We start from the raw sequence: 14,172 nt of genomic DNA, 5'->3' as shown, positions 1-14,172 counted from the left end.
ATATAGCTTTTGGTGGGCTGCACAAACAAAATCAAATTTTGAAAGTGGAGCTGCATATGTGAAACGTTTTGGAACTCCTTGTAGGAGTAGGTCTAGTTCATATATATCCCATTCATTAGGCTACTATGTGTCTACTGTAGACAGCCTGTACCATAAGCAAGTAACATGAGCTATCTATCTATATACAATTGAGTATGTGGGCAATATTTATGTTTGTTTGTATGTTTCAATTCTGTGTCCGGCCACAGCTCAAGTGCGATCGGGCTGAAACTTTCAGGGGGTGTAAAGGGCACCAGTGCGGGTGACCTGACAGAGCTGGATTTTTTAATTGGGCTAATTAGCTAATGATGTGATGTCATCAGTGATGATGTCATGAGGGCACACACACACACAAGCAGGCATTGTGACAAGACTGATCAGTGATGTCATAGGGGACACACACGCGCACACACACACACACACACACACACACACCGATGTCATCAGTGATATAATAATGTGAGTTCAGTGATGATGTCATCAGTGATGTCAGACAGTAGCTTCCACCCCTGGGCTGTGCAGGTGACCTGATGGAGCCGGATTTCTTAATTAGGTGATTGCCCTAATTAAAATGTCATAGAGCTGGCGAGGCCGCGACACGCAGTGCTCATCAGTGATGTCATAAGAGCAAGTGAGCTACGAGTACAATACAATTGGATTGACAATGCGTCAGAAGCACTGATCCAACTTCCATAAGACTAAAACTAGAACTCAATGTTTTTCTAGTGTAGCTGTTGTGTGAGGATTGACAAAAACAAATGCCCATAGACAGAACATACTGTGTTCTGTTCAGCTGTGGCTCAGGAGGTAGAGCGGGTTGTCCACTAATCGCTTTGGATAAAAGAGGTTGTGGTTCGATCCCCGGCTCGTCCGCATGTCCTTGGGCCGAAACCCTAAGCTCGCCGCACCCAGCTCGACGGCTGCACGGCCTTGCCCGCAGCTTGGCTGCTACGTGGCCTCGCCTGCTCTATTGACATAGCAGATTTTGATCCATGGCCATAATGTGTAGCCCAGCCCCAGTGGTTCTCAAACTTTTTCCATGTCAATTACTACCCCTAAACTGACACAAATTAGACCACAGGCTGCCATCTTTTAAGATTTTTGCTTTTATTACAGAAAGTCTAGGACAGTGGTTCTCAAATGGGGTTCCAGGGGGTAATTTATTTTCACTATAATTCCATTCATAAGTAACACAATGACTATTTTGGTCATGGGTTTTATACACTTTCTGTAATAAAACATCTAAAAGCATTAATCTTATTATCATAATGGGGGTCCATGGGACAAAATCCTATCAAATGGGGGTCCGTGGTCTAATCTTTGTCAGTTTAGGGGTCCTTCATGTGAAAAAATTTGAGAACCACTGGTCTAGGAAACCAACCATGACCAAAATAGTTATACATTCTGTCATCATGTTACAGATGGAATTATAGTGAAATCAAATGTTATCTTTTTTGCTGGGGACCCCCTGGGTACTGCTGGTGTAGTCTACCTACTAAATGAGGGTCCTTGATATCAAAAAAGTATGAGAATCATTGCTGTAAATCATTTACGGTGTCTGTAGGCCTACTTGTTGTTTGCCTGTCACGTGGACACACATCGAGAATTTTTTTTAAGTCCGTGCGTGTGTGTGTCCGTGGGGGGGGGGGGGGGGGCGGCTGTACGGTCGGGACGATGAAACGACATGCGTTTGCCCGTGTCAATCAACGAAGAAGTCGTCCTATCCTGAGCGCGAGCGGTGGCTGACTCCTGTTTTGTTACATTGTAGCGGAAAGAATGTCGGAAAGGGCCGAGGATGACGTCAGGGGGGAGCAGCGCCGAGCGGCCAGGCAGCAGCTGAAGCAGCAGCAGCAGCAGATCCAGCGGGGAGAAGGCTCCACAGCAATGGCGACTGTTGCGGAGCGGAGATCCCTGCCTAGTCCAGAAATCATGCTGGGACAGCCTTGGAGCAACTGGGTCGACGCCGCCAAACTCCACGGCAACGACGGTGAGTGTCCCGGCGTCCCCGATGTGCGTGTAGAAGCGAGGTATAGCGCGACAGTTGCCAGTCTCTCTCTCTCTCTCTCTTTTTGGCCGATTGCATGCAGTTTTTTGGGGGAATATCAAGAAACGCTACTGGTAGCAACAGCACGGGGAGGCAAGCAAGTGCAACTATTTATTTGTCCCTCTGTGTGTGTCGGATCGCTTCGTTTTCAGGCGCTGAATCGGAGGAAAGTTTCAAAGACTTCGGGAAAAATCGAGAAGCCATGCGTTTATGTAGAGAAGGTGAGTGTTTTTCTTTTTTCTTTTTTTCTTTCTGGCCAAAGGTGTATTTTGGTGTGTGTGTGTGGGGGGGGGGGTGTCACCATAGGGTGTCACTCAAACAAACACACACACACACACACACTTCACGTGCTTTGGTTGGCTGGAATCTAAAGATCACTGTCAATCAAGAATTGTCTTGACAAGAGGACACAATCAATGAAACATTTGTCTATTATTAATTTGTTAGTCAGACATTTTCATCTATCACTAAAACAACTTCAGGAGTAACAGCAACTAGAGTCTAGTTGAGCCATAGGCCATAGACGATGAGATGTAGGCCCAACTGTAGTAATAACAATGTCGTACTCATGTACTCATGTTGGCAGTATGCATTTAATTGTGTTTTATGTGATTGGCCAGTAGTGAACAGTAGTTCAGTTCCAATTTCAAGTTGTTGACAGCATCCTCTTTTCTACCATTTTAAATGGGAAACCTCTTCCACCATATTTTTATGTGTCTCCCCCTACCTTTACAGAACATCAATGATTTGTTTTACCTTTAGAAGATAATTGATGTTGGAAATATTACTTGGGAAATGCAGATTGTGATTTTAAGTCTCCTAGGTAAAGTTATGGCATTTCCAGTTCTCACATCCCTTTCTTCCCTGCTACCTGAGCGTAAAATGTTGACACCAGTGGTTGTTTTTCACCCAAAGCGTAATCTAAACACAATATGAACTAAACACAAAATGAACAACTGTAGCTAAAAAAGGTAGTAAAGTTAAGATAGCCTTTTGAACGTTTATTACTTGCTTTTTCTGTGTGCACGTTATGTTTTGCACTCCACTTTAAATCATGCAGTCTTCGTCATGTTACTCAAATCTAAACACTGTCGAAATTCTACCATCACTGAGGAAGAGGAAAACTAGCCGACCGGCATGCATTGGTAACAATGTGACGATTGATCGTTTATTGCCCTGCTCCTAGTAGCTATTATGTAATGCCATGTTAAATGTGTGGATTATTCGGACAGCATGGTGGCCCAGTGGTTAGCGCTGCTGCCTCTCAGCAAGAAGGTCCCGGGTTCGAATCCCGGGCCGTCCCAGGTCCTTTCTGTGTGGAGTTTGAATGTTCTCCCTGTGCTCGTGTGGGTTTCCTCCTCCCACCGTCAAAGACATGTATGTTAATACTCCTGTCAGTGTGTGTGAGGCACTGACAATTCTAACTGGAGTTCCAAGGGACAGCAGTTGAAACACTGGCACATTTACAGTAATGTTCATTCATGTACATTGTCCCTCAAATAAATAATTAAAAAATAAATTAAATTCCAGCCCTTTTCCCCTTAAAATTAAAACAGAAGTTAGGTCCAGCTACTGTTGTTTTGAAGATCATTATTTATTCATGCTGTAGTGGACAGTAACAGGACGCGGGACAGTCATGATGGAGTAAGGAGCACATCACACGACATAGGCGATAAGCGAGAGCCTGACCGATACTGGGTTTTTGAGGCCGATACCGATATTAGGGAGTAAAGAAAATCCGATATCGATATATCGGCCGATATTCTTATATTATACACATTATATTACACCATTTCTTTTGGAATGATCCCTCAAATATCAAACACTTCACAAAGATATGATTTGAGATATGTAATGTAGGCAGGATATTTTACAGCTTATCACTAAACTTTATTGTCCAAATTAACATCAATGCAATGAAACCGTAAACTTCACTGGGAATTGAATAATTATACAGTAATAACTAAAAATACAAAAACACAAATAGAACAAATATATATCGTGAGTTAAGAAAAAGGGTCAAATATACACAACATGCTGTCTAGAACTTGTCTAAGTTCTGAACCAAGTGATTGACGGCAATAACGGCCAACATGTTGGCCGATACGATACCGATATATCGGTTATCGGCCAATATCGGCCGATAATATTGGTGGACTGATATATCAGCCCACATAGCACTCAGCTTATGAGCAGAGGAAAGGAAGCTCCAGAGCCGTTTGTACGCCATTGTTTTGGAAACGTATTCTTTACGCAGACAGACAGATTTAGAATGTGCGTCCCCACAAAGCTAAGCCGTTAGAACAACGAAGCAACATCTTGTTGGATGACCAGTCAACAGTCTTGCTGTGATTTTCAGCCTGATAGGACCTACCAAGCTCAAGCTCTGAACAAAGTGATTGACAGCCAACATCAAATACAGGAAGAGATGAATACGATCCAGTTCAAATCACTACACAGAGGATTCAATGAATGAATGATGAATGAATCCTACTTAGGGATGCTCCGATATATCAGACGTATATCTGTATCGGTATCGATATTGGCCTTGTTGATTGTGGTCGGCTATCGGCAAAAAAAACAGGTGCTGTTCACCGATTGGAGTGGCTGATATTTAGCCTATCATTTGGGTCACATCATTTGTTGTTTGTTTCATAATTACATTACAATATGATTGAATTTGTGCTCATTCAAAGATAGTGTGATGAAGGGCTCAAAAGACTTTAAAAGACATCAGTTATTTGTTTATAATGAAGATTTATTTGTTTCCCTCTCAAAAAAGGCGTAAAAAAACATATCGTTTGAAGCTAAGAGGGTGTAATGTGCAATCGCACGTGGTCAGCAGGGAGGCACCTTTAAACGTGGCTGTCCACAAAGATAGTACATTACATTTTTACATTTGAGGCATTTTGCTAACACTCTTATCCAGAGCCACTTGCAGTCAGCTAGCAGGGGGGGGGGGTTCATTCAATGCCTTGCTCAAGGACTGAGGACAGAAAAGACCCAACATGTTATTCTCCAACTTATGTGCTGCTCTACAATCTGATACTAATCAAGCAAAGGCCTTTGTTTACATGTGGCTCATATTCAAACACTCAACAGAAAAACTAATTATTATTATTATATGTACATAGGGGACAACAACGTGACGTGACGGCATTTGATAGGTCTCTCTCACAGTTGAGAAGCTCTTAATTGTTGACTCTATAGAAAGCCTTATTAGGTGTCAAAAGTGTCCCAAAATGTATCTCATTATTTAGAGGCAGATGAAGGCTGTTTTACTTTTTTTTTTAATCAGAATCAGAATCAGAAAGACTTTAATGATCCCCGGGGGGAAATCATGCAATTTCCCATACATGTGTGGATTGGACATGCGTTTCCCAATTCCCTTTCAACCTGTCTGATCAGGCATTTGAAGGATCGGGCGTCACTCTGAAGTGTAATTGAGCGAGGAGGAGTGACGGTAAAGCAAGCAGAATGGATTCAGAGGAACACACTAGGCACATTTTGCTCAGGTCACATGGTTTCGGCCCACACCTGTGATGTCATCAGCGTGTGTCCAGATTTAGTTCTTAGAATTTCTTCTCTCTTTTCCAAGTCCACACGCTGCTGTAAAGGGAAGGGTTACACTGCAGCCACTTATCTAACGTAGCATTTGCATTGGCCAACAATGTGGCCTGTGTGCATACCGTGAGACCGTTGCGCAATTTCAGTAGCAAATAATTGGTGTCCAAGAGGTTCTCGACGACAAGAAAAAAGGCTTTTCATATTTGCCCACTTGTGGGAGCAGAACAGAAAACGTGTCAAATAGTGGGATATTCAACATGTAAGGCTTCATTTTTCTTTTGTACCAACAAGTAAACAATTAGTTTACTTGAGTGAGATAGTGAGTCGGTGTGAAATACTGTATACTGGTAGGCTACATACAGTAGGCTACATACAGTACACATACAGTAGGCTGCATACAGTACACATACAGTAGGCTACATGCAGTACACATACAGTACACATACAGTAGGCTACGTACAGTACACTATTTCCCTTCATTGAGGTGGTGACTGACCTGAATAGATGTGGTCCTGCTGAGGAAATGGTGTTTTAAAAGGGCCAGGATATTGTCTTGTGTACAGTAGGTCAAGAAGAGGAAGACACAGAGACAGATGGGCCACTTGAAATTCAAGGCTATTACAACACCACTCCACGTACAACTGGCTGAAAATATCTCTCTCTCTCTCGCTTCTTTCTGTGACTGACGTCTGTGTCAGTGAGTCGATCAACTCCTGTGGTCCTCTTGGCACGAGTGTGTGTTCACACAGCACAGTCATTCAGTCTGTGTCTGTGTGTGTGTGTGTGTGTGTGTGTGTGTGTGTGTGTGTGTGTGTGTGGTACGAGTGGACGACGACAACTCTGCCATGACTCACCACCAGAGACCTCCTTTGGTGAAACTGCACACGTGTGATTCAGACGTGCTCCGCCCTCAGAGCTCAATGTAAAAAATATAGATATCTATATTAGTGACTGCCTGGTGAAGTCACCCTTTAGGATCTGTCGTGTTTTTTTCCTCCTATTTATTTCACAATTCCATGAGTCAAAGTCAGAGTAGCTGGGAAATGTAGTGCCAATGTCAGCCGCAGGTCAGACTCTGCCGGTGCACGTGCGCACGCCTCTGTGTGTGTGTGTGTGTGTGTGTGTGTGTGTGCGTGTGTGTGTGTGCGTGTGTGTGTGCGTGTGTGTGTGTCTGTGTGTGTGTATGTGTGTGTGTGTGTGTGCGTGTCTGTGTGTGTGTGTGTGTGTGTGTGTGTGTGTGTGTGTGTGTGTGTGTGCGCGCGGCCAGCCAGCCTGTGTGCTGCAGAGAGCTGCTACCGCTCCACCTAGATCATTCATCACTGCCATGGATGAGGATGCTGAAATTAACTGGACTCTCTTTCTCTTATTCTGTCTCCTCACAGGCTCTCTCTCTCTCTCCTCTTCCTAAAGCACAGGTCCTCTGCTCTGCTCTCGCTTGCTCAGGCCTGTGTCTGTCTCTGCTCTCTCTCTCTCTGCTCTCGCTATCGTGCGCTCATGTCTTGGCTGGCACCGTTCTTGTTCTCTCTATCTTTCTCTGACTTCCTCTCTCTCCCTCTCTCCTTTTCATCTCCTCCTCCTCCTCCTCGCACGAGAAGAAAACGGAGAGTGAGAATGGGGCCGACACAATGGCGTTCCACCACTTTTCAAGTCGTGCCATTTCAGCGGTACAGTCAGTGCCAGTGCGCTGAATGCAGAGCGGCGCGGCCATCCTGCCTGCCTGTCTGGCTGCTTTTTTTGAGTTGAGCAGGCGGTTAACAGAAGCAGGCGGTTAACAGAAGCAGGCCGTTAAGGAGAAGGTTCCGGCTCCACAGCGAACAACATCAGGCCGTTTGGGAATGAGTTCTATTTGACCTTGCTATTGATCTTGCCAGGAAATGCGTCGGGCCCGTTTTGATTCCGCTGTTCGGAGCCCGTTTCAGTGAAGGAATTCTTGGGAGAAGTCCGATTTTTAAATTGAGGGCACTTAAGAAGTTATTAAATTAGCAGATATGTTTGCCTGGTTAGGATTTGGGTTTGCTGCTGGTGGCAGAGTAGAAGGGGGGGGGGGGGTCATAGAGCGAATTAAATGAAAACGGACAAGTACAACCACAAGTTGCCCAGCAGTGGGTCCCACCAGTGAGTTCAAACGTAACTTAGTTTGAGCGTAAAGTCTCACTACGTCCAAGTTTACACACCACAACAACAAAAAATAGCGGTTGCACCAAGTGAAATAGTTCCAACGTAGGCATGAGTTACAACTTAAATCTTACACCTTACTAGGTGTAAAGTGCTCCGTAAAATAGCAGTTGGCACGGTTTGCATAGTGATTGGCAACTTGGCTGGCACCATTGACGCATCGTTGTTTTGCGTCGGCAATGCGTTCTCCGTGACAGATACACCCTTTGACATTTATGATGACTTTGATTTATCCTCACACGTTCGTTTTCCACAAGCGGGAGTCCCACTGCATACAAATTAAACTAACAGCAACAATTAAGTAGCGAAGCAGGATGCTGGTAAATTACAATGCATGATGAGGAGGAGCTCACCGCAGATGAACGTTAAGTCTATGAACCTAACGAATCACGTTACTCAATAACGTTCTCATTTGGTTCGTGTTAATGAAATATGAATGTACTAATTTGCGGTGGGCAACATGTGTCAGGCTGTCGGACTGTTTTCATTCCGCTTAATTAAACAACGGTAATAAACACCGTTTCCACCGTGCTTTTCACCGATTGGCCACAGAAAATGAAAACGTCATTTTCCGCAACACTATTTTTGCTTAGCGTGTACTTTCCGGTCTACTAGTTGAGATGTACCTCACGTCTCTGTGGTGCAACTAAACAAAGACACTACTTTAGTGTCAAACTAACTAGTTTGAACGTAGCGGTTAGTGTGGACTGTACACCCTAACTGAAGAGAGAACTTCACGTTCTGCTGGTGCACCAGGCTGCAGAACTTTGAGGCCAGCTTCCAAACCACTGCTTTAAGGGCATAAGCTTATGGCTTATATGTCTGGCAAGCTGTGTGTTAGCCTCCACATCAGTTGTTCTATTCTGCAGAGCAGTCAAACCCTCAGCTATGCACCTCAGCAGTGTTCTTTCCCCACTCATATTCTATAGAGTTGACATGCCTTTGTCCATTAAGTGAAGGCTGCTCGCCTCTTTCTCTGTGGCAGTCAGACCCCAGCAGCAGCGCTGAAAAGAAGTCTTTAGACTCCATGACTGTTGAAGGACACATTTAGCAGCGTGGCCTCAGACACTTGACACACATTGAGCAGCATCAGGCTTGTCGATCCGTCCACACAAGAAGACTGCCGACGACCTCCCAGAGAGAGAGAGAACCTGGCAGGTAGGCCCTTTCATATGGGCTTTGGCTAATGGCCATCATCATCCCCTCCAGACTCCACCAGTGATGTTTGGAGGGCCCTCGACAGCCCTGATGAGGGAGGATGTCTTGGAGAGGAACTCCACTTCTCTCCTCTTGTCTCCTCTCCTCTCCTCCACTCGTCTCATCGCACCAACACGCCAGGAAAACTCTTAATTAGCCTCCTTAATGAGGTGGTTGCTGGTTCTCCTCACCGGGGGGGAATTGTGATCACATTCTGGTGAGGAGGTGCACTACCCTCTGATTTGCCTTGAAGATGCTTTTGGAAAGTACGCTTTTGGGTTCGTGCTTTTTGGACGGCTTGACGTGCGGGGAGCCGCAGACCTGCCGTACGCGGACCTTGGCATCCATGCGTATTGTACTTCTCGTGACGACGCACCCAACAATGGAAAGAGAACCCTACCAGAATCAGCCACTAGTTCAGTTTTGTCGTTGTTCAGCCGGTCTTGGAGAGTGGTGCTGTGGTGCTGCAGTGGGCCCGTGTTGTTTCAAATTTAGTTTGTCGTTTTGGCTGCAATGACATCATTTTGGCCACGTGCATTCCCCTGCGTGTGTTTCTGCGTGAAGCGTGTGCTATCTTTAAGATGGGCTTTCAGGAAAGAGACCTCCCGAATCAAAAAACTCACCGTGGGAGCTTAAAAAACAGTGTGCGGATTTCCTTTTCTACCTCCTGAATCATGTACATGACCAACATAGCTGCATCAGGAGTGTACTAATTAATGTAGTGGGTTTTGAGCTTTTTGCATATTGCAGTGCAACGTTCACAACTTGACCGTACCAATACCTGTCACTACATCTCAGCTATTTATTTATTTTATTTTATTTTATTTGTCACATCTCAGATGTAGTGGACAAATCTTAAAGAAGCACCTCTGAGCGTGAAAGGGATGTTATGTGGCCGGCACATTTTCCTCAATGTGAGCTTCCTATTTTTATTTGAAATCACAAATCATCCACACTTTTCTGCCCCGGCCATGTGTTTTGAGTGGGAGAGAGAGAGAGAAATTCATTCTGCGACAGCAGGTAACCTTTGGATTGCTGGCATGGCCCTTTCCTCCTCCTTATCACTAGCTCATGTTCTCTCTACTCTGAAAAGGCGCTCGTACCTACCACTCATCTGTATTTGCATGGCAGCATTGAGTGAACATATCTGTTTTTAATGTTCTTATGGATTAGATATTATGATTTGTATGAGTGTGTTGCACAATGATGTCTGAATTGTATGATCAAAGGACAACACCGAATTTTTGGGCTTGTGTCGTTTTCATTCAGTTCTGCCCTGCTCTGGTCTCTTCTAATATAATACAACAAAGAAAAAAAAAATATGATGCTTTTGTTTTGTGCATCGTAGCTTGAGCTTAGAGCTATCACACAATTTTATGATGTTAATAATAATAACAATAACAACATCAACAAGCTGTATTCTTTAGCACTTATCTGCAAGCAGACTTTATACAGTGCTTTACAAGAAAACAGACACAGGAAAAGGAACATACATAATGGAGGAGTTAACATGAGAAGCTTGGGTAATATATGACTATAAAATATGACTGTAAAAGAAAGATAAATACATTGAAGAAATTAGCTAAAACAAACATAACACAAAAGGGTCAAAAGCAATTACATAAGGACAAGGCAAGTGTGTTGAAAGTGCGTTTTAAGAAGAGATTTAAAAGCTGATAATGGACGATGATATTTCAGTGCGGATATGAAAGTCTGCTCCCGACCGGAGAAGCAGGTGAACGCAGGTACCCCGTTTATTAGCCTCTCCGTGACCTCTGCCCTTTCTGCTTGACTCTTCCCCTGTGTACAGACATGCCCATATTTGGCCAGTGTCCTGCGCAGGACGACTTCTACCTGGTCATGTGCAGCCACTGCAGTCAGGTAGTCAAGCCCCAGGCCTTCCAAGCACACTATGGTAAGTCGTCCGCCCCACACACACGCACACGCACACGCACGCACACACACACACACACACACACACACACACGCATGCGTATGATATGCATGGATTAAAACATGCATATACTGCACTCGGAGCCATCGCTCATGCAAACGCTGTCCCAGAGAGCTGATGCAGAGTCCAGAGTGTAATAGGTTTTGGATTTGATATCTAACCCGAGGGGAGGGGCTGCTGGTGTGTGCAGACAGTGGAGATGGTAGATCAGTCCAGTGGGATGTTGGCGTACATTCTCTCCAGCACCTCTCGAGGAACCTTACAAGAAAAAGCTGTTCACCGCCCAGTGGCTTGTGGTGATATTTCACACATTAACACACACTCTGGGGTATTTCACTGTCCCTCCCCTCTTCCGAGCCCACCCACCCCCCACCCCCACCACTTTTCCTTCTCAACACAGTAACCTGAGAACCTCAGATTTTTTTTCTGTTGTGTGTGTGTGCGTGTGTGTGTGTGTGTGTGTGTGTGTGTGTGTGTGTGTGTGTGTGTGTGTGTGTGTGTGTGTGTGTGTGTGTGCGTATGTGTGTGTTTACAATTCCCCTGTTAATATTTGATGTACTTCTCCAAGTCTTCCTAGTCATGTACTGTTTTACCACTTAAAGCTCAGATCAGATTTCTGGTTTTGTTAATACTTGGGGAAGCGGGGTGGAGACGTGTGTGTGCATGCACGTCTGTCTCCTTCCCAGGCAGAATTGCTGAATTATAGATCTGTGAATCAAGTGATTATTCACCACAGATCTCGTTAAAATGCAAACTCCACGAGACTCACAAATGCCAATTCAACACTGAAAGCGATTAGCTGTCTGTTCTCTCCCCCCCAGCTCATTTCCTTGAGACGATTAAACTGATTGATTGTATATTATACAGTGACAACTTGTAATGTCCTGTCTCTGATATCTTTGACCCTAGTTGGGATCAGGTTTGGTCCCATCCTGACTTCCAAGTTCTCTCAACATTTGAATTCACAAATGACTCGATCTTATAATCTAGATCATGCATTTGTTTTTCTCTAAATGGTAGGTTAAGTTTAATTTATAGAGTGCAGGTGTGACAGTGATACCAGTTCTCAAGGTCAGCCACAAGATGGCGGTATAGCAGCACATGGCTCCCAAATGAACCGGTCGTTGCTACTGTGTCAACAACACCACTATGAGGGGACTCCTCTCACTCTGCTAAAGGATAGTATTTTGATACAAGCCTACGTAGACAAGCCTATAGTTCTCCATCAGATTAAGTTGACATACTTGCACGAATGAGAAGTGGACGTACATCATAGAGTTTTTTAAGAGCCTATCAAGTGGAACAATACTGGCACCATAACAGTAGGTGGGCGTGGTTTAACTGCAGTAATGTGTTATTCTGATGCAGACCATTTTTACAATCCTGTCCATGGAGTGCAGGTACCCAAAACAGATGGCTCAGCCATTTGGCAGTGATTTCAAGCTGAAGTTCATAGCCAATTGTTACTCTCAATCATACGTTTGACATTTTGATAGATATGCCTGTGCAATAAAGTTGATACAGCAATATATCACAATATTTTTTCCCACAATACCGTATCGATTTTCCAGTTTCTAGTATCGATATATAGAAACAAAAAAAAAACTTCAATTTCCCTCAAATCTACGACCTCCACTCCTGTAGCTGTTTCTGCCCACACGACTCTACTTGGACGGCCCGTCCAGGTATATTAACGGCTGCAGCATATTATTTGGGCGACCCATTTTCGCTTTTTTATTATTAATTTATCAGTCTGAGAGAGAGCCACGCCATCCGCTATCGATTAGTCTCTCCTCGCTCGCGCCAGCTCCTTCCAGAAACACACACACACACACACACACACACACACACACACACACACACACACACACACACACACACACACACACACACACACACACACACACACACACACAAAAACACACACACACACACACACACACACACACACACACACACACAGAGATGTTACATTACATCCTCGACAAGCAGCTCACCTGCTGCTGCTGCTCTGAAAGCTGAATCGTGTGTGGGGGAAAAACCATCCAAACAGGAGGTGTGTTTTTTGGGCCACTTTATAAAGCATAGCGTACTGCTGAAGAGGAAAGTCAACAGGGCCGACAGACAGGGAGAGGGAGAAAGAAAGAGGCGACGTGGGCCAAGCGGGTGTGTCTGCAAAAAGCAGCAATTATGTATTTATTCGAGGCATTTTGGTGTCAGTTTCACAGAATTTGACAACTGAGATGAAACGATGTACAACAAAGTGCATAGAGGCTTAGCTGCATTTTGTCCACGTGTGCCGTCATTCTGTTGTAAAATAGCCATAAACTGGCAAAAGGCAGAACTGCCAGAATTAAGTAGTTCTGGAGTTAAAATATTTGAAGGAAGTATACAACTATGCCTCATTAAAATCTTTTCAATCTTAAAAGCACTCGACTGCCATCGCGGAGACCCGGGTTCAATTCCCGGCAGCGGTACTTCCGGCTTGGTCAGACGTTCCTACAGACACAATTGGCCGTGTCTGCGGGTGGGAAGCCGGTGTGGTGTGTGTCCTGGTCGCTGCACTAGTGCCTCCTCTATGCTATATGCTACCCAGTTATAGTATAGATAGACCAGGGGTTCCCAAACATGCCACGGCCCACTTTGAAATCTGAAAATCTTCCTTTCATCACAACTCTGATCAACACACGAGAGGATGAAGTAGTCTATATATTTTATTTCATTAAGAGAGCAGGTGAATTTGGGCATACAGCAAATTAATAATCCATCCACACAGGAAAAATATTAAGAAAACTATACAATCTATTTCTTAACTACAAGACATGCAATACAAGACGTGTGTCTTCACATTTAATTGTGTCAACCTCTTCAATTAAGTCTGCATGTTGATCAATGAGCAGCGTTTTTTCCCCCCCGTTTCCAATGAGGAGAGAGAGCGTATGCAGGCGTCTGCGGCCGCTTAGTGAAAGTGCGCTGCCTGCGCCCAACGTCTTTTTTTCAGAGCGCGCCGCCATTTTTGTCCACTCCCCCAGTCGGTGCTTCCGGCTGAAAATATCGGAACCGTCGAGCGCTCCTTTTTCAGGCAACTAATCATACGGAGAAAACCAACGAGCTTGTTAGCTGTCAGCTATCGAGCTAGCCACTGCTGAGCTAACGTTCTTTTCAATCTGCTTCTCCTTGCATATTGTGCTGCTGG

The 14,172-nt window shown here is 44.6% G+C and overlaps 1 protein-coding gene across 1 annotated transcript in view; it reads left to right on the top strand.

Moving 5' to 3' along the window:
* The window catches only part of atxn7 (ataxin 7), a 47,145-nt gene that overhangs the window by 14,274 nt on the left and 18,699 nt on the right, over positions 1–14,172 (top strand). The window contains exons 3-5 of the mRNA XM_083660750.1: positions 1,808–2,026; positions 2,236–2,304; positions 10,833–10,937. Of these exons, the coding sequence (XP_083516876.1) occupies positions 1,816–2,026; positions 2,236–2,304; positions 10,833–10,937 (385 nt within the window). The 5' untranslated portion in view covers positions 1,808–1,815. The remainder of the gene's footprint in view (positions 1–1,807; positions 2,027–2,235; positions 2,305–10,832; positions 10,938–14,172) is intronic.

The sequence above is a fragment of the Poromitra crassiceps genome, assembly GCF_964638095.1.
Source record: "Poromitra crassiceps genome assembly, chromosome: 25".
Lineage (NCBI taxonomy): Eukaryota > Metazoa > Chordata > Actinopteri > Beryciformes > Melamphaidae > Poromitra > Poromitra crassiceps.
Note: the sequence above shows the minus strand (reverse complement) of the source record. Positions and strands in the feature narration are given on the sequence as shown.